Source organism: Mya arenaria, chromosome 10 (genome assembly GCF_026914265.1).
Source record: "Mya arenaria isolate MELC-2E11 chromosome 10, ASM2691426v1".
NCBI lineage: Eukaryota > Metazoa > Mollusca > Bivalvia > Myida > Myidae > Mya > Mya arenaria.
Genome location: NC_069131.1, coordinates 74,045,876 through 74,073,170, shown reverse-complemented (window position 1 = coordinate 74,073,170; position 27,295 = coordinate 74,045,876). Strand labels below are relative to the sequence as shown.

Below are 27,295 nucleotides of genomic sequence, written 5' to 3'. Positions count from 1 at the left end.
ACTACAGGAAATAGAGAGGAGGTTTAATGCGCATGCCCCATGTTACACGCCTACCATTGGTGCTCGTCCTACTTGCATCAGAGTCACGTGACCTCTTGCCTATGTGAAATAAATTGAAGAAAACAAACGGGTTAATTAAATGCTTTTCTTCATACTGTATTGAACAGTGCTTGGAAAACAAGACTGCTCAATGATCATGTTTGCGCTTTGTAATGTTTAGGGTGAAAATAAGTAATATGTTTACTCTATCAAACCGCATAAGAGTGCATTTCCCGTGCGGACAAATTGTTTTTCAAAGACACCGCACAACCAGTGACTTGCAAACACACAAATATTGTGATCAACCATTGTTATTGTGTTAATATAATAACGTGTTATTTATAAGTTCAAAACAAAAATGGGTGTAGGGAAAGGAAGACCGATTTCATGTAGATTTTATAACTCCCAAATACAGAAAACACCCATGGGCACATGTATCCCTTCATTGCTTTAATTGATGTTAGTTGTTTTTGAAAAAAACACAACAAGTGTATGATAGCGTTGACCTACAAATATATGACATACTTCACCGTTAGTTTAATGATTTAAATGATAAAATGAACCTTCGGTCAACAGGTATTGCTACTACTACTTTAATTAGGTCGTTAGTGGTGGTGCTTGCTAAAATTAAAATATCGTGACTCTAATATAACAAAATCTCATTTTTCAAAATAGAATGGTTGGAAGTTCGTCTACTGCTAAGCTATTTCAGTAAATCAATAGATCGAGGAATGAAGTCGATAAAAATCATCATCATCATCATCATCATCATCATCATCATCATCATCATCATCATTATTATTAGTAGTAGTAGTATTTGCTATTGCGAATCATCGTCATCATCAACTGCAATAAAAAATACCCTTTCCATTCTTATTGACCGAATAATTGTTGATACAATTTCAAGTTTAAAGCAAAACCACCAGATCGCTCAATACAATAGCGTTTGTTTCTTCAAACACAAACACTTCCAACTAAGCTCGCGACTACCTCACTATCATACCTTCATCCTCCTCCTCTTCTTTCGTTCTTGAGGTTCTGCCGCCGGTATCCCTTTTGTCCTCCGTCTGCCCCTTTTCCTCGTCAAATTGCACCCTCTTTTCTTCCTCATCCTGAAATCAACCAATTAAAAGACTTGCTAAACAAACTCGTGCTTATACTGGCCAATCGTATATATATATATATATATATAGTTCAAACAGCATAATAATGCGAATGTCCGATTCCGATAAGCCGGTGTCAAATTTCCCTGTTTTCTGACTCTTCATCAGCCAATCAGATTGCTCATTACGCGCGCATATACTGCGACGGGCCTATCAGAGGTCCCTTAATAGTTCTTCATCTACTCATTTTGAAATTGCTCAATAAGTTTGACCATTTGATAATAATAACACATGCATTGAATTCTAGCCAATCAAACACCGGAAGTGTCCTATGCATTCATACAACGGACCAACTCGACAACTGTGTGCGCCTCTTATGAAGTCAGCGAGTCGAATAGCAGCAAATCATCATCCCATGTTCGTTAATCAACAAATCAAATTGCTTGATTCTCATAATGTTGCTTATATCAAATTATTGCTTAGTAGCAATATACATTTAACACAAATACACACACAATCGAAATACTTGACAAACATACATTTGCTTGGAAACAATAGTGGCGATCTATGACTGCCTGTTGACTATACATATCCAGAGAGCAGCCAATCAGCAAGCTCTGTTAGCACTTGGTACGAGCTTAAACAACCAATCACAGGTCATGGTAATCAACTAATCATACATCGACTGAGAGCAGCCAATCAGCAAGCTCTGTAAGCACTTGATATGCGCTTGAGCAACCAATCACAGTTCATGGTGATCATACATCGATCAAGAACAGCCAATCAGCAAGCTCTGTAAGCACTTGAAATGTACTTGAGCAACCAGTCACGGTTCATGGTGATCATACATCGACTGAGAATAGCCAATCAGAAAGTTATGTATGCACTTGATATGTGCTTAAACAACCAATCACAATGTGAGCACTTGATATGTACTTGAACAACCAATCACAGTTCATGGTGATCCTACATCGACTGAGAACAGCCAATCTGCAAGTTCTGTAAGCACTTGATATTTACTTGATGAACCAATCACAGTTCATGGTGATCCTACATCGACTGAAAACAGCCAATCTGCAAGCTCTGTAAGCACTTGATATGTACCTGAACAACCAACCACAATTCATGGTGATCATACATCGAAGGAGAACAAACCAATCAGATTGAATCTGACACGATCCAGGGACGGATAACTATTTCGACAGTCATCTCTTTTATATACATGTTTTTATGTATATTTATACTTGTTTTGTGTTTATCACGATGAGCTATATATGGTTAAGTTACATTAAACATTCTGTTTTGTTCTGTTTTGTTCTGTTCTGTTATTTCTTTTGTATAATGTCATCAAAAGTATTGTAGTCATTAACACAGGGTATCATTAAACAAGCTGAAATTATATCAAACATAAAATTATGTTTGTAAAATAAAACATTGTTAACAAATCGTGACTTCATATTTTGCTTTACCAAATTCTGCGCAGTAAGTCTAGTAGGTACTTATTGGTGCATTCACGTTGTCATGCACTTAATTCAAGACTACATGTACCAGTATTATTTATGACAAATGCATTTAGTGACTATAATGACAAAATGGTTTATGCCTTGTAAAGTCGGTTTATAGGCTAAATCTTAAAAGCAGCTGTGAATTGAATACATTTTGAACCAATTAAGCCAGCAAGAGACGACATATATACTTTGTTCAACTGCTTAAAGCCTATTAAGTGACAAAAATAAGGTACAATCAAATACCAATAAAGAACGTCTACAAAGAAGTGGCTCGGTTAACCCAAGGCCGAGTTCTAAAGTGATCGATACTCAAACTAAAACTTGTAAGAAGTTTTTAAGATATAAAGGCTTGCATTGATCATTGTTTATTGATTTAATTTGATCCTTGCGTATTAAATGAATTTGATCGTTGCTTATAAGATAATGTTGACCATTGCTTAATGAATGAAGTTGACTATTGCTTAATGAATGAAGTTGACCATTGCTTATTGAATGAAGTTGACCATTGCTTATTGACTGAAGTTGACCATTGCTTATAAGATAATGTTGACCATTGCTTAATGAATGAAGTTGACCATTGCTTATTGAATGAAGTTGACCATTGCTTAATGAATGAAGTTGACCATTGCTTGTTGACTGAAGTTGACCATTGCTTATTGACTGAAGTTGACCATTGCTTAATGAATGAAGTTGACCATTGCTTATTGACTGAAGTTGACCATTGCTTATAAGATAATGTTGACCATTGCTTAATGAATGAAGTTGACCATTGCTTAATGAATGAAGTTGACCATTGCTTATTGAATGAAGTTGACCATTGCTTAATGAATGAAGTTGACCATTGCTTATTGACTGAAGTTGACCATTGCTTATTGACTGAAGTTGACCATTGCTTATTGACTGAAGTTGACCATTGCTTAATGAATGAAGTTGACCATTGCTTATTGACTGAAGTTGACCATTGCTTAATGAATAAAGTTGACCATTGCTTAATGAATGAAGTTGACCATTGCTTAATGAATGAAGTTGACCATGCTTAATGAATGAAGTTGACCATTGCTTAATGAATGAAGTTGACCATGCTTAATGAATGAAGTTGACCATTGCTTATTGACTGAAGTTGACCATTGCTTAATGAATGAAGTTGACCATTGCTTAATGAATGAAGTTGACCATTGCTTAATGAATGAAGATGACCATTGCTTATTGACTGAAGTTGACCATTGCTTAATGAATGAAGATGACCATTGCTTAATGAATTAAGTTGACCATTGCTTAATGAATGAAGTTGACCATTGCTTAATGAATGAAGTTGACCATTGCTTAATGAATGAAGTTGACCATTGCTTATTGACTGAAGTTGACCATTGCTTAATGAATGAAGTTGACCATTGCTTAATGAATGAAGTTGACCATTGCTTCTTGACTGAAGTTCATCAATGATTGATTAAAGAGTTAAAGATGGACGGACGTTTTGAAATGAAGAATAATAAATTGGTCCAATAAGTATGCTTCCTGATTCTATAGATGTTGCACTTCGGACATAATTTATCTTATAATTTATATACACGTTTGCCAGTATTATAGGAATAGTGACTAGGCTAAACTGAGGAAGAGACGTGTTTACAAACATAGTTTGAGATAAAACAATGATATCCGGATTGGAAACGAGACTTCATGCAAAGATGAAAACGATTCCATATCCAGGGGCGTAGTTTGACGAAAATATATGTGTAGGCCACTTTCTGGGGAGGGGGGTACGAGAGCATGCATCCCCGGGATTTCGTTTTAGTTAGATGATCGTGGATGCGTTTTAGCGTATAATTCTTTGTTGTTAAAACATTAATGCGAGTAACGATATCAATAAGTTTTACCTTAAATAAATGTTTTATGTAATGAACGGCGTCAAAGCGCAGACTCCTGGTATACAAATTTCGACAAATAATATACATATCATTAATGTCGTATGAATATGTATTTTAGTGAAAAGGAAAACGATATATTTGAAATACCTGGTTTCCGATATATTAATCAAGTTTTTATTGCAGATTTGACATTTTTATTTTTTCGTTGTTTTTTTCTGAAAATTGTGTAGGCCGCGGCCTACACGGCCTATAGGAAGCTACGCCCCTGATATCAATCCAGATAAGACATGATTATTCAAAATCTGAATCACAGTGACAAATCAAAAATGGTGACAATATAATACTGTTGAAACACAATAACCATATTACAGACGTTAGCATAATTAACGATTGTTTTCTGAATGGGAAGATCATAATGCATTCCGTATACATTGATTCAAAGATACAGAATAGTCGGACTTATAAAAGATTTTCGTAATGAAACTACCCCTGAATGCAATTGTAAGTCACGCCGGGTAACTACTAGTATTCTGCAATGCAATGAAAGTCACGCCCGGTAACTATTCTGCAATGCAATGAAAGTCACGCCCGGGAATCGAATGCCATTAAGACGTAAATATCATGCTTTATTAAAATTTCGGAAGGATATTTTGAGTGGATATAGCAATACCCCCCCCCCCATATTTACGTTTACTTAAGAGTGGTGCTAGCCAGTCTAACGTCTAAGCACGAGTATAACTTATTTCAAAATCAAAGAGTTTTTTATCTATTGTAATCATTCGATTAATCGAATCCTAAATTAAAAACAACTGTCTCTCCTACAAAGATGCAACATGCTGTTTTCGACAATTTCCACTCAAATGTCGATTAATGTCTTAATGAACTCCCGGTTGGCTAGGAATTTCTGAGTGGAATGTAAATACACTGACACATTGCCATAAAGGTGGGTTTCAGAAGGGAGCAAATATTGTATCAATATGGAGTGATAAATGGTATGTAAATATACTACTGTTCTGATTTTGATGCCAGTTTATAATCTTTAAGCGTATGTATTCTTTGAGAATATTTCCTTATAAGAACAAAAAAATACCGACTGGTTATCATTTTAGTGTCTCGGAGGAGAGATTTGACAATGGTTTGGTGAAGTCAGTGAAGAGTATTTAAATGAAGGAATATCAAACCAAGAAGCTTTGCGATCGATTTTAAATCCGTAAAAAACTTTGACCCCCAACAATAAACAGTGTAAGTGTTTTTTACTTAAACAAAATGAGGAATTTTACCCCCAACGGTTGTAGGCGAGTCATCATTGAACTTTTTTAGTTATTTGTAGGAGTCATGCATGTGTTTATCATAATAAACATGTTTAGTTATGCATTAATGCTCTATACGACTTGTTGTTTATCGTTGTTGATGATATTTGAATAATAGAATGTATACATGTGTAAAGATGTCATTATGTTTTGTTTTAGAAGACCATATTGAAAATGTGATGTTTTATAGTTTTATATACACTGTAATTATGTCAAAATGTGTTACCTTCTTAAAATAAAGACGTTATTATTATTATTATTATTATTATTATTATTATTATTATTATTATTATTATTATTATAACAACTATATTTCGCAGATATGGGGTCCTTTTATTCCCGCACAGATACTAGTATCCTCGGTACCCCACCGTATCATAACCTATATGACAGGTTATGACATACTGGGGTGCCGAGGATGGGATACTAGAAGCCATTCGGAGCTCCTCGGCCATTTTTTCAAAAACAACCTCGGATGTATGCCGGTACATCTGTTGAAGTAGTCCGTATTTTTTTTAATAAAAGCATTAATTAAATGTAGTGTTTAAGAGTTGTATTCATTGCTCTCAGTTTAAATTGATTGCCAGTGAAGCGTATTATTGCAAACATAATTACGATTCCCAAGAGTTAAGTCATAAATTTTAACTACTAAATAAGATTACTACGCGATCTATTTGCAGCGGACTTAAACGTACCACTTTATATAGTAAGTAAGTATGTAAACCGTCCATATACATCCGAGGTTGTTTTTGAAAAAATGGCCGAGGAGTTCCGAATGACTAGAAGCCTATTGTAGAACAAATATAGTACCAGTCTTATCTGGAATTAAGGCATAAGGCGGGGTGGGGTAGGGGAATCAATCGGTTAGATATTTTGGACCTTTAACAACGAGTACAAAAAAACACATGTAAACAGATTGTAGTATATGCGAATGCCAATTATCAGTTTCAGACAACAACTTATATAGAGTCGAACCCCGTTGGCTCGAACTCCCAGGGACCGGCGAAAATACCTCGAGCCTAAGAAAATTCGAGCCAAGCGGGAACGTTTACCTTCAGTATAAAGAAATCGGTCCTTTACATCTAGTTCGAGCCAACGAGAAATTCGAGCCAAGCGAGTTCGAGACAACGGGTTTTGACTGTATTCCAAATTTAAAACTGTCTAGAATGCTTGTGAGCGGTAATTCAATACGTCATGCAGTTAAATAAAAGAATATAATACACGAACACCTAATAGGTAACACGTTTATGAATGTAAACACGAGTCCGCCCTGCTAATACGTCGCTAATTTACCATGTCAAATTGTCGGCGTTACTCAAATAAATCTTAATGTTCACTTCAATGAAAAATTGTTCCCTCGAGAGATTCCAACCGGCTTTACAAATCCAAGTAAGAAGTCTCACATGGTTTTATGAATAGTTAGATCATTCCCCGTGAATATCTTTTCAAATCCATAAATACGCCTTTCAAAAGGGTACGAAATGCTAGCAAGCTGTGCTTTCGGCATTACAATACAATGAAAATAGTCGATATAAAAGAAGATTTTATTAAATTGCAGTTAAAGTGTTAAAGGCTTATTCAGCTTCATTGAAAGGTTGGCCTGAAAATATGTCTTATATACAATAAAGACAGTTTTAACCGAAAAAAGATAAAACAAATATGCCATGAAAAAACATGAAGTGTTACAAAATAAAAAAAAATGCAATGTTTACTCACAAAATAAACTTGAGTACAAAAAACGAAGTGAATCACTTCTATTGCTGATGATCTAGACAGTTGTAGAATTGCTATGCCCAAAGGATTTAATTATACAACCAAGGTTGTTAGAGCTGTTTTAACTAAGTTAACCCCTCTTATATACGTATAACATCGATCATAATAGAAGATTGAATATATTCAATACCGATCAAAATACATTTTCATACCGACTGCATTGTCGGATATAACATTGAAAAGCCTTTACAGCGATAAAACCATAATGGCGGATTTTGTATAGAAAATCAACATGTCTTTTCCGGGAATTATGTTTCTATTATTCTAGCCGATCAAAAGCGTTTGAAAACAAATAGTTCTCAATCGCTCAGAGAGTTCTTGCTTGAGAACGCAATAGAATCGACTTGATATTAGATTGCAAAATTGATCGTTATTATAGTTCATGATTAACAAACATAAGGGATTGAAAATGATGACCGAGTATCGATAATAATCCGTGAATAATACAGTGAAAACTACCGGGACAAGCCCAGTACAGTCAACCCTGATAAGAGGCCAAAGACAATGAACTAAAGACACAAATACTAACACCACAAACAGATGCATCAAAGCAAGTTCACCGATAAATGATGGGATCTTGGAACTGTCAGTGAATCACGAGTTTAAGCCAAGCCATTTCGATCATATTTTTGTTTGTGTAATCAAACTTAAATTTCATAAAAAAATGTTGAATGTGGTATGATTAAGAATAACATGCTGTATTGTTTTGGCGGTATTTTTTAAATGCTAATCTTAAAGAAACTAGCGTGAAAAAAGTTTTCATAAAATAATTATTTGTATTGTTTTGCCATATATAACGATACTCAATTCTAAGATCATGTTATCGATTTCCGGCGACTTCAATCGTAAACGATCGATTTCCACGGCTTCATTTGTAAACGATCGATTTTCAGCGATTTCAATCGTTAAAGATCGATTTTCGGCGACCTCGATCGTTAACGATCGATTTTTGGTGATTTCAATCGTAACCGATCGACTTTCGGCAAAACTCGTTCATCGTTTTATCCCTATTAAACGGGATTGTGCTTTCAGCCTGTGTTTTGCCTCCAAATAATTATTTTCATTTTAAATGTTTATTTCCTTGTTTCGAACTAACCAGAAACTCTGAAAAGTCTCAGTTTTTGTCCTAAAACAAATAGAAGGAATAGAAATTTAAATATAAAATGTTGTGTTAACATAAATAATATAAGTTGTCGTAATATTATTTTAATGCACATTACTTCGTGTGCCTTTGTCAATAACGTGCTATCAAAGCATTGTTGTTTCAAATAACCTAGAAGACACAAGAAAACGTTCTATAAAATTAAATAATAATGTCAAATACTGTTATCAGCAATCTCACCAGAATGTTTACGGGTTTTGATTGATTGAACGAACGGAGAACTTTCTAAAATGGTTATTGATTGAATTTTATTTTGAAGTGATTTGAAAAAAGTGATCATTTCAAAATAAAGTTTATCTTCTCCAACGTAGCTGGTGCCCAATCAATAGTTTAATTATTTTGTCATCCAAAATCATTCAATCACTTATATGATTATTGAAATATAAAATCAGGAGTATCAATTTCATTTAGCTGCTAGTCGTGTGTATCAGAAGCTATAATGTAATTTATACGACTATACCCCCCCCCCCCCATCAGAGCTATTGAAAACGTGTCTTCTTACGGCTCTAAGCGGACCGTGCACGAGAATTTCGAGTAATCACACTAGCCGATACACTGTATTTAGAAAGGCCATAATAATGATAATCTATTTCGGAAAAAGTATATTTTTATTTTTCAAAGGTGTCCACTTACAGACGTCAGAAACCGTTCCGCTAGAACGAACACACACAAAAAAAACTCGTACTGTATCTATTACGTATTTTGAAATGTATCCATATAAAATCTTGGATAACACAATGCTATTGAACCATGATACATGATAGGTTGGTACAGATATTCCGCTGATATCATTCTGCCAATTTTTATATTAATTATTCTGATGATAAATGGGCTTTTCAATAAAATGCAGTCATGACGGAGGAAAAGCTTAGTATGATATTTTCAATTGCAATACGTACTTAGTGTTGACGCTCACATCTCCGCCAATGGGGTCGCCGGTCGGAGTTTTATTTACCGCTTAGAAAGCCTCACTGCGCCCAGCCTGCAGACTTTATGGTTTAAAGACCAAATTTCAACAATAACTACAGTCGAAACCCATTGGCTCGATATTCTATGGACCGGCCAAAATACTTCCGAGCCTCGTGAATTCAAATTAAGGTGAAATTCTTATCTGGGGTCACGAAAATGACATCGAGCCAAGCAAACAAAACAATGTGTGAATTCTTACGAGGACCGCAAAAAAGACATCGAGCTAGGAGAAAATTCGGCCTTCGAGAAATCGAGCCATCCGATCGAGTTTTATATGAACATATAGTAAAACAAAATCGGTCCATTTAATCCAGTTCGAGCCAACAATAATATCGAGCCAACCGATATCGAGCCGATGAGTTTTAACTGTTTTCCTTAACTAGTAATGTGGTTGTATGAGAACTATTGCTAAAGGAATAGATTAAACTTAACTCTCTGTTCGTATAGTGACGCAAAAATAAACAAAATATTGTTATGCTTGTTAGACTGGTCCAGAACATGGCTTACTTCAGCTTATGACTTATTTGAACGAAATTAATCGTACATTTCAATACATACATATAGCAGTGTATTTTTGGCAGCGCCTAGTTTGCATAGAGACTGGGTCAAATTGTTGAAGCGTTCGAAAAGGCGTAATGAATCGAGAAAACCAATTCCATTTAACCTGATTATTTATTCATTAATCTGCATCTCTGTGACAATACAAAATGGGGGCTTGCTTACAATATATATTGAAACCCAATAACCATATAACAAATGCGTACAAACTTAAGAATTTGTTTTCTGAATGGGAAGCTCAATAAGTATTCTGAACACATTGATTGATTTTAACTATTGTACTTGTCAGGCATGTTAAACATGGGCGTTATGAAACTGATCCTCAAAATGGCTGGAAATAGCGATCAATGTGATGAATACGGACTGGTCAACGGCATTAGAAGTGGGGCTTTTGAAGGAGACGGACTGGTAGATTGGTAGAGTGGTAGCGTGATAGCTTGGTAGAATGGTAGCGTGATAGAGTGGTAGCGTGATAGAGTGGTAGCTTGGTAGAATGGTAGCGTGGTAGAGTGGTAGCTTGGTAAAATGATAGCGTGGTAGATTGGTAGCTTGGTAGAATGGTAGCGTGGTAGCTTGGTAGAATGGTAGCGTGGTAGAGTGGTAGCTTGGTAGAGTGGTAGCTTGGTAGAATGGTAGCGTGGTAGAGTGGTAGTGTGGTAGAATGGTAGCGTGGTAGCTTGGTAGAATGGTAGCTTGGTAGTGTGGTAGCTTGACAGCGTGGTAGAGTGGTATTGGTGACGTGGTAGAGTGGTAGCATTCTAGATTGGTAGAGAGGTTGCATGAAATAGTGGAAGTGTGATAAAGTCGTAGCGTGGTAGAATGGTAAATTTGTAGAGTGGGAGCGCTTTTGTCGGTAAGTGGTATTGTCCAACATGATAAAATCATTGTCAATCTACGAACAACGTACTACCAGTCTAATAAGACTACAGGGTCACTAATAAAAGGATAACACGAGACATTTAAAGAGTATAAAGGTCATAACTCTAAATATATGTCAGAGTTCAATTTTGGCATTCTAGAGAAGATAGGGCGGAGCTACCTATGAGTCCGACTTTGTTGGTGTTTTTTGGTGTATTGGCCAGAATCGATCTATGTAAAATTAATGAACAGAAATCATGAACAATCCTCGATTGTCACTGGCCCACACAAAAATGCCAACACCAAATACGAAACAAACATGAACTATCCAAAGATTTACTGAAGCTATACCCCAGATAAAAAGTGTAGTTTACCTTTTTTTGAAATTTTAAGGATTACATGTGGCAGCAGATACAACTGTCGGCAAATTTCGTTACCAGCTAGCAGAACAATAAGAAACGTTGAATGGACCAATTACGTTATTTTTGAATAGGAAAACAACAACATGCCAAACTGTAGAACGTTCTTTAATACGACATACCAATAGAGAAATATGCCTCCTAATGTAACCTTCACTAAAAGTATCTCATGAACTCATATATATATGTGTGTGTATATATTCGGGTTTTGAAACTATTTACAAGTTGGTATCGCAAAAAAGCCCAAACATTTCAATTGACTTAAACGCGTGTGTATATTATAAAATGTATTGAAAACATCTCATATCTGACGAAAATGGAACAATCATATCTCCTACCAAGCTGAACTTAAAAGATTTTCAAAACTTTCCACTCAAATATAAAATGATAGTCTCAGAAATTCCACCCGTTCACTGGGAGAAACAAAGTGGAGTGTAAATAAACTGACACATTGCGGTGCAGATGGTATTTAGAGGGGAGCAAGTATTCGATCAATATGGAATGAAACTGTTATCTAAATATGCTACCGTTCTGATTTGCTATCGTATTATAATAAATTAGCTTATGCATACTTCGATATATAAATATGTCCTTAGAAATACAAATATTTACCAACTGATTAACATACAATTGTTATATGGTAGGAAGTCATGGAAGGTCTTTACGCCAAAAAATAAAAGAGTTAAAGTAACGCCATGTACTACAGGGCCGATTACATCGATTCGGAAGTGCCTACTCATTGTCACATGCCTCTTTCTTTTAATGAACACATGACAGTGAATCAACGCATGGTTTATCATCTCAGGACATCGGCTACTTTCAATCTTTATAGGTTTGGAAGCTGGCTGGTTTGTGATTTCAAAAACGGGCTGAACATGCTGGATAACTTAATCGAATCCACAGTGGTTACCTTCAAACAAGGTCTTGGTTAAAACCCGTGTCAGTTGAGAGATAACCTCACTACTTGTGTTGTGGGTCTTTCATTTTTCTACGTAATATAGTATAGGTATATCAACGTTAATGTCGCGTATGTTATACGTACATATATATTTGCATGTATAAATACCAAGAGAAAAGTCTGACTAGTCAATGGGATGGCAAAACAGGTGGTAACTAATTGGCCATACATACTACATTGAATATACAATCGAATTCCGTTGGCTCGAACTAGCTTGGCTCGAACTCGCTTGGCTCGATTTCATCGTTGGCTTGAATAAGAAGTATAACGCCGATCTTTTTTCGATGAATGTAAGCATTCCGGCTTGGCTCGAATTCCCCGAGGCTCGAAGTATTTTCCCAGTCGCTGAGAGTTCGAGCTAACGGGGGTCAACTGTATATGCCTCAACACTGAGTGAAGATGTAACAAAATTTTCACCAGCATACGAACGTAAACTGATGTGGGTAAAATAGTTTTACTTTCTTTAGAAATGTTAAAGAAAAAGATTAAAATAATCAGTTAATTAGGGATGCGTGTAGTATCCAGTAGGTATTGTTATGTATTCCCTTTATGCGTATAAAACATTACTTCTGGCTTCGTAACTTTAATGAAGAAACTTATTGCGGTTACAAAACACGTCCCAAATGGTCATATATAACGTATGCACTGAACTTCCTTAGCTAATAAAGCATGTGCATGTGAACTTGTCTAATATTTGTTAGACTTGTTTACAAAGTATTTCTAAAACACTTCATTTTACAACGACCACTCTCAATCCTTGTTTAGTCAGTATCAAACCATGTTCATAAATTTGAGAAAAAAAATGTAATCTTAATCAAATAATTTTAACGACAAAATAAGCTCTTTAAGAAGTAAATATAATGTAAATTATTTAAAAAAGAAGAAAAAAAATGAGCTTAGCTTAATCTTGTTTTAAAGAACTTTAAACTGCACTCTCAAAGATTAAACGTTTTAACAACTTGTTTATTGTTTTGTCTTTGGGCGAGCCAATTTTTGCGAAAATGCATGGACACCAGTGATATAAGACTGCTGACAAAGACGCTTTTAGCCATAAAACATTAATTTCCGAACAGAAATATGAAAATCTGCGATCTGATTTTTTGTCAGCAGTCTTATATCACTGGTTAGCACATATTAAGGCAAAAATTTACTCATTCAAAGTAAAAAAGTTGTCAAAACGGTAAATCTGTGAGAGCGCAGCTTTAATACGTTTCACGAGATTTTGGCCAGGATAAAAGAGGAGTTCATTGGGTCTGAAATGCTCGTTCGCTAATATAAATTCAATCTCATACCATGGACTCGTAACAGGTAACGCGTTATCATGAACGTAAATATAAATCAGCCCTCCTAATATGACTGTAATTTACCATGTCAAATGGATGGCGTTTCTCAAATGAAACTTTAATGTTCATTTCAATGAAAACTTGTCATAACAAGAGATTCCAACCGACTTGACAAATCCAATTAAGAAGTCTAGCATGGTTTATGAATATTTATATCATTCCCCGTCCATATCTTTTCAAATCCATAAATAGTCCTTTCACAATGTATCAAATGCATACTTAATTTTATGTATTACAATAGATGAAAGCTGTACTTGCGGCATTGTCATACAATGCAACGAGGTGATATAAAAATGACAGATGGAATATTCGATTAAAATTGTAGTTTTTATAAGTCATTGCTTTATAAGTTGAGTGTTGTTGACAGTTTTAAGCAAATGCTAAAAAATCAATGTTGAACTTTAAATATGCACTCTTACTCCCAGATAAGATTTACCACAATTAATAATATTGTTTTAATATTTAAAAAAATGAATAAATGTCGAACACAATGGTTCTTATGGAGGATACTGAGTTTAATTTGAAAGCAATGAACATAAAACACGGTATTTCTACCTTTTGAGACCATAGTAGACCACAGTCAATCTTTTAGCATTCACCAATCATTTTATAATTCTGCGCTTTCTGCTATTAAATACACGGTTACAATCTTTGCTATCAGTAAAAGATATTTTCCATAAATGCATTATTAAGTAAGTAGTTAAAGGTTTATCAGTCAAAAGTGATTTTTTTTTCATACGCGTATATTGATTTTGAATAAGAGTGTTACTTTAAGTTAAAAATGCAATGTGAAAACAGGTCGTATAAAAATATTGCGATTTTTTTAAACAATTATAATATTTCGAAATCAAGTGCTTAACCTTAAGGTCAATTATAGAAGTTCAATTCGTATTTGAAATTCAGTTGTTAAACTTGTTTTAACTATGTTATCCCCACTTTCATAATAATGATATCGATCTGTAGTCGAATATTGAATACTAGTATATTCTATATGCTGATCAAAAGACACACACATTAGCGGCACCATTGTGTGTATGGCCAGATAATCTTGGAAAGCATTTTTAAAGTTAAAACCGTAATAGCGGAATTTGAATGGGAAATCAACATGTCTCTTCCGGGAACTATGTTTGTATCATGCAAGCCAGTCAAAAGCGTTTAAAGGCAAATAGTTCTCATTCGCCCAGGAAGTTGTTGCTAATGAACGCAATAGAAAACGTTTACGTACATTTAAATGCATTCACTGAGAGCTATATGGGAATTATTGTTTCGTATTTACAACCAAAATAGGTCACCGGAATAATTGTATATGAATAATAATGTATAATACTGAAAATAGCATTGAGTATAAGACATTCTGTATTATCTTTTGTCAGGAAAATGTTCCATACACATTTAAGAAAATGTCTGGTTTAATTTTCCCAGTCGACGACTGAATAAACCAACAGAAAAATATTGACAACAGTTATATCATTTTGAAAGATATTATAATAATTTATTTATTTACCGGTAAAAGTGTCTTGTTTTTAATTTCTTTGGCAGTTTGCCGCCACTTTACCAAACAATGACACATATATACAGTTCGACTTCCTAGCCAAAGTCATTCTAATAAATATGATTAATTGAAACATCAGAGGTATCAATTACAGATTGACCTCGTGTTTTTTATATCGAATGTTCCATTCAATGTCTACCCAGGTGTATCAGGGGATATAAGATCATGTTCTGTATTTTGGAATGTATCCATATAAAACCAGCGACTACACAATGCCACCGTAGTATGATATACATAGGTTGGCACAGATATTTCGCTAATATCATTGTGATATCTTGTTTATTATAAGTCAAACTGATGATGAATGAATGACTGTCTGCAATGGAACAGCAACCTCTTCAGAACATGCTAGGAACGAAAAGGCACAACATAAAGCTTCCTTGTGTATTTCGAGGGCTCGGTGCAATAAGGTCGTAACTCCATATACAAATACGAGGAAATGAGTCTGTCTTGCCGAAGCGCTCGATAAGTAGTCTGTAAATTTAGCAATTGTAAAACGAATGGATAATCAACTTAAAGTATAATTTACATAAATTAAAAAAACCGGTATGCAAATTGCCCCAAAGTGAATAGATTTGACGTCTCTTATATTTATAAATGGCTGCAACTTTCCATGGCTGGCATAAAAAGCGCTATTTCCCAAAAATAAATATATGAATATATGTGTTATTTGCACGAAAATGGCATGTGTTTGAAATGGCAATTAACTGAATGATTCCTTGTTGTAAAACGAATTGACATACTAGTAATTAATACACGTACATGTATAAAGTTTCTGATATGGCCATATTCTTTTACAAAATGAAACATTAAACCGATAAATATAATCCAAACTGGAATCAATTGTGAAGAAAACACACAAAGATTTGCAGATTAAACTCTTTGGCTAACCCCAAGATTACCCCATAACATTGCAACCCAAGCCAACAATATAAATGCGAATAAGAATATATACGATGACAAATACAATTAACTCCGCATTTTCGTAATAATTAACATGTTTGTTAAATTGTCAAAAAAGTGTTATTTTGATAAAAGTATTGAAATAAACAACAACACTCACCATTTCTGCCTAAATCCAGTTTGTCAACTTTTTAAATGGTTTAAATGTACTTTGACAGTCGAGTTAAGATCCGATATTGGAAGGACTCCCGGTAGCGTCTAGTGTAGCCACGGAGATATGAGAGCCGGTGCGACTATACATATTTACCCGGGTGGTTTGTGCGAACAATCGATTTTGCACCTTTGTGCCTTTGTATTTTGTATTTTACTTATTAATACCTCTACAGACTGGCGGTGGTCTTAGCAAAGAATGGTGATATTTTATCTAGAATATATTGACCTGTCTCTTTGAATCTGTCAAAGTTTGACAGAGAAAGCGCTCATTTGACACGAAAGAGATCTTATAGCTGCGTGATTTTGAGCGATTGGAAATTCAAAAAAAGAGAAGAGTTTATGAACAGTGTGGATAAATGTACATAGACATGATATACCAATCTCAATATTGTTAGAAAACCTTGGAATTTCCCAACTTGTGCTTACACAAACTTATCGCAACGTTACCACAAGTACCATTAGATCATGTGTGAGCTACAGTATGGTGTGACCAAAGTTTCTCATATATCGTCGGACCTTTTGTGAACTTTATTACACTGCATGTTCTAATCTTAAACGACCCTTGTCCAAATATATTATCCTAATAGTTAGTAATGTCTTACTATGTAACATAATAATATAGTCTCTCGAAATAAGGTAGATCTTCGTGTACTCACTCCTGCCAATCTATATCCTTACGGCGGCTAGGGACCTTTTCATCAACAATCCTCGGAACGATTTTCACAGTACTACCATTGATAATCTCTCCTGGAAACAAACTGCCCTGAGAAATATTGATGACAATATAACAGTCCCCAGTTAAAGAAACGACACCCAGTTGATGAAACAACCCCAAATTAATAAATCAATCGCCAGTTGATGAAACGACCCCCAAGTTAATTGAACAGCACCATGTCGATGAAACAACCGCCAATTGATGAAACGACCCCTCCAGTTGGTGAAACGACCCCCAGTTGGTGAAACGTCCCCCAGTAACTGAAACGACCTCCAGTTGGTGAAACGACCCCCAGTTGGTGAAACAACCCCCAGTTGATTGAACGACCCCCAGATAGTGAAACGACCCCCAGTTAATGAAACTACCACCATTTGGTGAAACGAGCCCCAGTTACTGAAACGACCTCCAGTTGGTGAAACAACCCCTAGTTGCTGAAACGACCCCCAGTTGATGAAACGATCCCCAGTTGATGAAACGACCCCCAGTTGATGAAATAACCTCCAGTTGATGAAACGACCCCAGTTAATGAAACGATCCCCAGTTGATAAAACAAACCCTAGTTGATGAAACGACCCCCAGGCGATGAAACGACCCCATTTGATGAAACGACCCCTAGTTGGTAAAACGACCCTCAGTTGATGAAAAAACCTCCAGTTGGTGAAACGACCCCCAGTTGATGAAACGACCCCCAGTTGGTGAAACAACCCCCAGTTGATGAAACGACCCCCAGTTGGTGAAACAACCCCCCAGTTGGTGAAACGACCCCCAGTTGATGAAACGACCCCCAGTTGGTGAAACGACCCCCAGTTGATGAAACGACCCCCAGTTGGTGAAACAACCCCCAGTTGATGAAACGACCCCCAGTTGTTGAAACAACCCCCAGTTGGTGAAACGACCCCCAGTTGATAAAACAACCCCCAGTTGATGAAACGACCCCCAGTTGATGAAAAACCCCTAGTTGCTGAAACGACCCCCAGTTGGTCAAACAACCCCCAGTTGATGAAACGACCCCCAGTTGGTGAAACAACCCCCAGTTGGTGAAACGACCCCCAGTTGATGAAAAACCCCTAGTTGCTGAAACGACCCCCAGCTGGTCAAACAAACCCCAGGTTGATGAAACGACCCCCAGTTGGTGAAACGACCCCCAGTTGATGAAAAACCCCTAGTTGCTGAAACGACCCCCAGTTGGTCAAACAACCCCCAGTTGATGAAACGACCCCCAGTTGATGAAACAACCCCCAGTTGGTGAAACGACCCCCAGTTGATGAAAAACCCCTAGTTGCTGAAACGACCCCCAGTTGGTCAAACAACCCCCAGTTGATGAAACGACCCCCAGTTGGTGAAACAACCCCCAGTTGGTGAAACGACCACCAGTTGATAAAACAACCCCCAGTTGATGAAACGACCCCCAGTTGCTGAAACGACCCCAAGTTGATGAAACAACCCCCAGTTGGTGAAACGACCCCCAGTTGATGAAATAACCTCCAGTTGATGAAACGACCCCCAGTTGATGAAACGACCCCCAGTTGGTGAAACAACCCCCAGTTGATGAAACGACCCCCAGTTGTTGAAACAACCCCCAGTTGGTGAAACGACCCCCAGTTGATAAAACAACCCCCAGTTGATGAAACGACCCCCAGTTGGTGAAACGACCCCCAGTTGATGAAAAACCCCTAGTTGCTGAAACGACCCCCAGTTGGTCAAACAACCCCCAGTTGATGAAACGACCCCCAGTTGGTGAAACAACCCCCAGTTGGTGAAACGACCCCCAGTTGATGAAAAACCCCTAGTTGCTGAAACGACCCCCAGTTGGTCAAACAACCCCCAGTTGATGAAACGACCCCCAGTTGGTGAAACGACCCCCAGTTGATGAAAAACCCCTAGTTGCTGAAACGACCCCCAGTTGGTCAAACAACCCCCAGTTGATGAAACGACCCCCAGTTGATGAAACAACCCCCAGTTGGTGAAACGACCCCCAGTTGATGAAAAACCCCTAGTTGCTGAAACGACCCCCAGTTGGTCAAACAACCCCCAGTTAATGAAACGACCCCCAGTTGGTGAAACAACCCCCAGTTGGTGAAACGACCACCAGTTGATAAAACAACCCCCAGTTGATGAAACGACCCCCAGTTGCTGAAACGACCCCAAGTTGATGAAACAACCCCCAGTTGGTGAAACGACCCCCAGTTGATGAAATAACCTCCAGTTGATGAAACGACCCCCAGTTAATGAAACGACCCCCAGTTGATAAAACAACCCCCAGTTGATGAAACGACCCCCAGTTGCTGAAACGACCCCAAGTTGATGAAACAACCCCCAGTTGGTGAAACGACCCCCCAGTTGATGAAATAACCTCCAGTTGATGAAACGGCCCCCAGTTAATGAAACGACCCCCAGTTGATAAAACAACCCCCAGTTGATGAAACGACCCCAAGGGGATGAAACGACCCCAGTTGATGAAACGACCCCCAGTTGATGAAACGACCCCCAGTTGATGAAATAACCTCCAGTTGATGAAATGGCCCCCAGTTAATGAAACGACCCCCAGTTGATAAAACAACCCCCAGTTGCTGAAACGACCCCCAGGGGATGAAACGACCTCAGTTGATGAAACGACCCCCAGTTGATGAAACGTCCACCAGTAGATAAAATGATCCCTGGTTGATGATCGGCAACCAGTGATGCAAAATTGAACTTGTTATAGATGGAATGGATAGAATGGTCAAGGTGTTCCAAATGCAAATGCTTAAAAACATTGTTGACATGTTTGAAGTGAGTTTATTTACACATGATGACAAGTCATAACATAACAAATTAGACAAAGTCATGAATCAATATATGAATTTGTGAAATTTGGCATACAACAATTAACATTATGATTCTTAAGATACACATTGACGGTCCACAGCGAAAACATCTTGTTGTTTAAGCCTTTTAACATTCTTATTAGAGATTCACTTCAGGGATAATTGTTTTACAACACGTTCTAAGTGTTCAAAAGTTTGCAGACCTTTTCAATCCTGATGTTTAAATAAGGAAAACAATCATGAGTATGAATAAATTATTAAAAAAATATAAAAAGCAAACATACTTTTTATTAGGTTTACCTTTGTGTGTGATGAATTTAACTTCAAGTCACATAATATTATTGTGTTCATGAAAATAAAACTGCTTTCACTATACCATTCTAAAGACAAAAATCCACATGGCAATGACATAATCTCTATAAAGATCAATCAAGGTTAAAACTACAAGTGGCATGATCATCAGATGGAAAATGAAGGAATCTGGATATCACTAATACAAGCAACAGCAATGTGCATACAACACATTAGAACATTGATACACCGCCTCCCATTTCTTTTTAGCTCAGTAAGTGAGTCAGTAATTAACACAAATATTGATAAAAAGATAAGTTCTTGACCCTATTTTACAATTTACAAAAGTTATATGTGATTCTTGATCGGCCCGCCGAGTTACGTCTTGGGTTTGGAGGCGTGAATATCCGGCGTACTCAGGCCATACTTCTGTTTCATCTTGTCCAACTCTTCCTTCTTCTTGTCAGAGTCTAGCTTCTTGAACGCCTGAAAAAGAAAATGAATGTAAGATTGAATGGTGATGGAAGTAAAGACACTTCTAGACCACTTGTTTGACAGTCATCTAAATAAGACTCATGGATAAACAGGTGGAATTGTTACACTAGTGCTTGGCATTAATAAATAGGGTTTTAGCCAAAGAGTCTTATTATGCTTTCACCCTGGAGACCAACATTGGCACCTTTTTGCCTTCATAGAATTAAATGCTAAAGACTGTCAAAGCACTGGCCATTCCAAGCTTGGTTCTTGTCATAAACAATAATCAATGGTTGAAACTGTTCTATAGGCTTCTTTATCTAATGCCATTTATAACCTTATAACTTTCACCTCCCCATATATAGTTCTAAAATAGTGTGCTTTGTACAGAACATTGTTAATGAACATACAATCATTCTGATGTTCTTTATTTTTCTATAAAGCACCGATGATAAAATTATAGCACCGATGATAAAATACAGTTTGATAAATAGAGTAGAAACAAGTAATGAAATAAATCTTGTCAGCCCAATGCGGAAAAAAAAGAAAATTGTCGAAAACTGACATAAACTTGGCATCAATGTGTACAATGCATTGAAACTTACTAACTGAAGTACCACATAGTTTACAATTTATTTAAGTTTAGCAGTTATTTCATATTTTTCCATTAAAAAAGATTACTGGGTATATCTACCAGGTAGAATTCATTCCTTATGTGTGATTGGCTAGTCGGTGTTATCACGTGATATTACCGAGGTAGGTGTATAGCTTAATTATGTCACCCAACTAGAGTAAGCCTTCGAAGCTCAGTGGACACCACGCTGGACTGCAATTTTGGCGATACGGGTTCGAACCCGGTCTCCAACACAATTTTTTTTTTTACATTTTGGTACTTTTTTTTACAATTATGATATCAAAACGTAACATATTCTGTTAGATAATTGTCCTGAGATTGGTTACAGAAAAAAAACTTTTTTTGGTGCCAATCTGGTGTACAGCCTCTTTAAGGATCATGGCAAGGTTCACTGTCACCCTCAAGGATCATGGCAAGGTGCACTGTCACCCTCAATGATCATGGCAAGGTGCACTGTCACCCTCAAGGATCATGGCAAGGTGCACTTTCACCCTCAAGGATCATGGCAAGGTGCACTGTCACCCTCAAGGATCATGGCAAGGTGCACTGTTACCCTCAATGATCATGACAAGGTGCAATGTCACCCTGAAGGATCATGGCAAGGTGCACTGCGCCCTGAAGACTCATGACAAGGTGCAATGTCACCCTCAAGGATCTTGGCAAGGTGCACTGCACCCTGAAGGATCATGGTAAGGTGCAATATCACCCTCAAGGTGCGATGTCACCCTCAAGATGCATGGCAAGGTGGACTGCACCCTGAAGGATCATGGCAAGGTGCACTGTCACCCTCAAGGTGCATTGTCACCCTCAAGGATCATGGCAAGGTGCAATGTCACCCTGAAGGATCATGGCAAGGTGCACTGTCACCCTCATGGATCATGGCCAGGTGCACTGTCACCCTCAAGGATCATGACAAGGTGCACTGTCACCCTCAAGGATCATGGCAAGGTGCACTGTCACCCTCAAAGATCACTGTCACCCTCAAGGATCATGGCAAGGTGCACTGTCACCCTCAGAGAGCACTGTCACTCTCAAGGATCATGGCAAGGTGCACTGTCACCCTCAGAGATCACTGTCACCCTCAGAGATCACTGTCACCCTCAAGGATCATGGCAAGGTGCACTGTCACCCTCAGAGATCACTGTCACCCTCAAGGATCATGGCAAGGTGCACTGTCACCCTCAGAGATCACTGTTACCCTCAAGGATCATGGCAAGGTGCACTGTCGCCCTCAAGGATCATGACAAGGTGCACTGTCAGCCTCAAGGATCATGGCAAGGTGCACTGTCAGCCTCAAGGATTGTGACAAGGTGCACTGTCAGTCTCAAGGATCATGGCAAGGTGCACTGTCACCCTCAGAGATCACTGTTACCCTCAAGGATCATGGCAAGGTGCACTGTCACCCTCAGAGATCACTGTCACCCTCAAGGATCATGGCAAGGTGCACTGTCACCCTCAGAGATCACTGTCACCCTCAAGGATCATGGCAAGGTGCACTGTCACCCTCAGAGATCACTGTCACCCTCAAGGATCATGGCAATATCTAAACATTTCATTTATAATCATAATCTTAAATATCCACTGGTTACAATTACCAATACAATATTCATACCTTATTTGACTGGTAGTAGAGAACAACCAGGTAACGATTACACACATTGAAACCAGAGAGATGATCACAGGCATTCTTCGCATCAAAGATGTCCTCATACACTACAAACGCTGTACCCTTTGAGTCTGGAGTGTTCCCACTGGAAAGAAAGAGAATCATAATTTAGTTTCAATCAATGAATAATGCTAGTCAGAAGCATTATATAATGTACATATTTAGACACAGGGACAGTATAAATGCTATTCTTTAAAATGTTACATGTATTATATATTTGACCATTCATGAGTATTACAAGCTATAAAGGACACTGATTATACAGGACTTTTTCTATAGTACCCCCCTTTTTTTTTTTTTTTAGAAATTCTTTTTACCTGTACTGGTTCATTTTCAACAACCTAATAAATTATGTGATGTGAAGTTTTTTTGGTAATTGAACTCAGAAATCATTGATTTTCATCACATTCAGAGATATGAAATATTATCTGTCATGATTTATTGCAATAGATATTTACACCCCAAGGATTGATATTTCAGCCATTGTGGGTCCTTTATAGGGAAAATATACTAATATTAAATCATTTCCCAATTCACAGGAGACTGGACAGCTTTTTCTTTTCACTGTAAAATTTCCCAATTTCCGCATTTTCACTACGCAAAATTTCCCAAAATGTCTAGGGTCTTTTTCCCAAAATGGGCAGAAAAAGCCCTGTTATATATAGACCTTGATAATCAATAATCAAATACTTTAAACTGAAATTGACTTAATAGTAATAAAATATCTTTAAGTGTTACATAGGTACACCCAAAGTATTACTCCTTCAATTTGAAGTCCCTAATGACATCTTTTAGTGTTACATGGCTAGATGTGCCGTAGACACTAAGTTTTACTTCTTCATTTTGAAAAGTCTCTAATGTCATGACAAATCTTTTAGTCTAACATGGGTTGACACATTGTATTACTTTTTTAATTTGAAAAGTTCCAAATATTTTCAAGAAATCCTACATTTAAAATACTCAAGCATCTCAACATCAAAGTAACTGAATGCAATGCATTTCATATACAATTTCTTGATTACCAAGTAATATCCTTCCATAAATATGGTTAAAAAAGAACATATTATGGACTTCAGTTCATTTTTTCACGCTGCAAATTAAACATTGAATTGAGAGCTTTTGCCCATTTTTTCTAACAGCATTCCCCTGAGTAACCTAGCCTTTTTTTTTAAGTAAAATTTGGTATTGTTAGAGATCTAAACATTGCAGCTACAATACTTACACTCTTATCTGTCGAATGGCTCCATACTTGCCAAATATATCATACATTTCCTCGGCTGTGATCTTGTATGGGAGATTTCTGATGTACAGAATTCTGTTCACCTCTGGCGGAAGCCGAACCTGAAATAAATGAGAATTTTATTTATTAATTTCTGAGCTGAATTTCGGACCATTTAAAAGTATATATTTTTCCCAATTTTCATACCCAAATTCCTCCTTTGAAGAAACAAAAAGTGTCAAAAATCTAAAACAATTGCCATGATAGAAGCATATTTCATTTCCAATGTGCTGAATCAAAACAAACCTGGCTCAACAATATCTTAATTTGATATTACAGCACACTCGACGAGTAAGACCCACATTCCGTTTTCCTCCGTGGATTTTCGCTATCGCGGCAAATGCAACAAATTTATCGTCTGTCCGCGTTCCTCGGAGTTGGAATTTAAGGCCCTCGGAGGGTGATCAGTCAGCCGAAGAATGGCGAACGCGGCGTTCCTCGGAGGGGAAACCTCCGCGAAACTCTGAGGACACTTGATAAGAATCTACGCTGAAGTTATTTATTTTTTTAAATTTCCATCGATAATGACGGCTTCAGTAAATTGCTATTATTCTTTTTCCTCTGCCCGTTTTACATGAAGTTAGCTTACCACAAGAATGCAGTCGTATTTCACTATTTGCACATGCATCTTATAAACGTGTGTTTTACTAATGACTGAATACATTGATAAACACATTTCACACGAAAAAGGCTTGGTTACTTATTACAAATTTTCGATAAATCAGGAGGTCAAACACGCGTTCAAAGTTCACAGCGCATGGTTGAAGCCTTCTTGCCTCGTTTTCTGTGGAAAAATTCCCCAAAACGTCATAGCTATTTTTAACCACCAGTAATAAAAAGTATATTCTATATAATGTTTTGATCACGCGCATGACGTCAAAGGCCATGGTTCAGAATCGTGTAAAATGTTGGCTGTTTTATGATACAATACAATTTATCAATAATTCAATGTTTAATATCAACAAGTCAAGACTATATTCAACTGGCGTTTTCGGACACACGAATATACAAATTTAACGCTGGTAAGAATCTTGTACGATTAATAATGTACATAAGCATAAAAAAACTTCTGAACAAGAGTGATTTCTTGCTTATCTGATTGGACATGGAGTTCCGCCGAGGGGTCATAAAATTGGACGATTTTCAACGCTATCGTTCATATTAAACTCGGCTGTAAACCAGCCACTCGGAGGAACTCCGAGGGATTTTAGCGAGGGCAACAGTTTTACCCTCGGAGGAAGTCCGGGATCATTGACTTTATCCGTCTGAGTGAGCGAGGAAAGTGTGTCTAACTCGTTGAGTGTACTATAGTAAGGACATGGTTATAAAGGAGCCATATGATTGGTTGAGTATTATTATTTTAATGGCAATAGAAAGCTTCAAATTTGTTAATAATTGATTGCAATATGCATATATTAAAAACAAAACAGATAACATAATTAACAACATTTTCAGTAAACACTGTCTCACTAGAAATTTACTAATTTTCAAACCTTTTCGAAACTATAGAAAAACAAATTAATTACTTTTTAAGTTCACTGTTTAAAAACAATATTGGATATCATATTGGAAAAATAAGCTCTTTGAGCTTATTTTTCTTGTCAACATATACCCGACTTTATACGAAGCGGTCTTGTATCTTGTATCTCAAGAATGATACTGGCAACTTATTTTAATAAGCGCCTACATGATTTAGATTAAACGTTTCTTCTTGTTAATCAATTTACTTAATCTGTCCTTCTTTAAAGATATTTTAACAAGCGTATTGTAGACAATTACGTTCCATTAATGTTAATTAACGTATGATTTATCAAAAACAGGCCGTATAAAGTATAATTTAACAAAAGTTTTGTTTACGTTTCCTTTTCTTCCCATCGCCATCTTGAAAGCTTGTTGTAGACTGGTTCCGGTGCGGGGTGATACAGGAATCCAGTGGATTTCACGTGAAATCCACTCAAAACGTGAAATCCACTCAGAACTCAGTTATTTTAATTAATAATTTTTTTTTTTTGTATACATATTGGAAAGTGCCTCATGAAGGGTTTATATTTCAAATTTTATTGAAATTGGTAAAAAAATAAAGAAGTTAGAGCAATTTTTCAATTTTTTCCAAAAATAGATCGGAAATCGAGGTGAAATCCAGATTCCGATAAGTGAAATCCACTCATAACTCATTAATTTTAATAAATAATTTTCTGTTTTTGTATATTTATTAGAAAGTGCCTCATAAAGGGTTTATATTTCAAATTTTATTGAAATTGGTCAAAAAATGAAGAAGTTAGAGCAATTTTTCGAAAATAGATCGGAAATCGAGGTGAAATCCAGTTTTCGAGAAGTGAAATCCACTCTTAATTCAGTTTTATTAATTAGTAATTTTTATTTTTTGTATACATTTTGGAAAGTGCCTAATGAAGGGTTTACATTTCAAATTTTATTGAAATATATCAAGAAATGAAGAAGTTAGAGCAATTTAATCGAAGTGAAATCCACATTTTGACAAGTGAAATCCACTTTTTCAAACGTGAAATCCACTCATAACTCATTTATTTTTAATAAAATGTTTAATCTCGGTCACCGGCGGTAGCAGGGATGAGTAACATAACAATTCGTTTTATATGGTCAAGATTTTCTATACGGACCGGAAACTCATTATATATATATATATCATTAGTACTTGTTTTCTTCAATATATTATATAATATATATTTTCTACTGTATGTATAACTCCCACATCGGAACGGTAACAGATAGGTGGAACTGAACAATAAAACAAAAAGTAACGTGCGATATATATAAACAACAATGCCTTTTCTTGTACACACTAGCTATAGTTATTGGACGTTGCACTAAATGGTACAAAACAGTTTCTTCACCCACTACCCTCGTGATTGAAATT

At 36.7% G+C, this 27,295-nt stretch overlaps 2 protein-coding genes across 4 annotated transcripts in view; both read right to left on the bottom strand.

The window, feature by feature from the left end:
- The window catches only part of LOC128206892 (peptidyl-prolyl cis-trans isomerase 1-like), a 39,334-nt gene extending 22,720 nt beyond the window's left edge, over positions 1–16,614 (bottom strand). For 2 of the 3 annotated variants that reach the window (XM_052909605.1, XM_052909606.1), the window contains exons 1-3: positions 16,481–16,614; positions 1,043–1,151; positions 55–99 (exon numbers count right to left, since the gene is read on the bottom strand). In XM_052909605.1, the coding sequence (XP_052765565.1) occupies positions 55–99; positions 1,043–1,151; positions 16,481–16,483 (157 nt within the window). In that variant the 5' untranslated portion in view covers positions 16,484–16,614. The remainder of the gene's footprint in view (positions 1–54; positions 100–1,042; positions 1,152–16,480) is intronic. The other variant, XM_052909607.1, reaches the window with a different exon arrangement.
- A 3,389-nt stretch (positions 16,615–20,003) lies between these two features.
- LOC128206174 (splicing factor 3B subunit 6-like) lies at positions 20,004–26,303 on the bottom strand. Its single transcript, XM_052908477.1, has 4 exons — positions 26,257–26,303; positions 24,343–24,461; positions 23,067–23,205; positions 20,004–20,832 (listed from the first exon to the last, which is right to left on the bottom strand). Exons 1-4 carry the CDS (start codon positions 26,278–26,280, stop codon positions 20,725–20,727), a joined length of 390 nt encoding a protein of 129 aa, XP_052764437.1. The 5' UTR covers positions 26,281–26,303; the 3' UTR covers positions 20,004–20,724.
- Between the last annotated feature and the right edge of the window lie 992 nt (positions 26,304–27,295).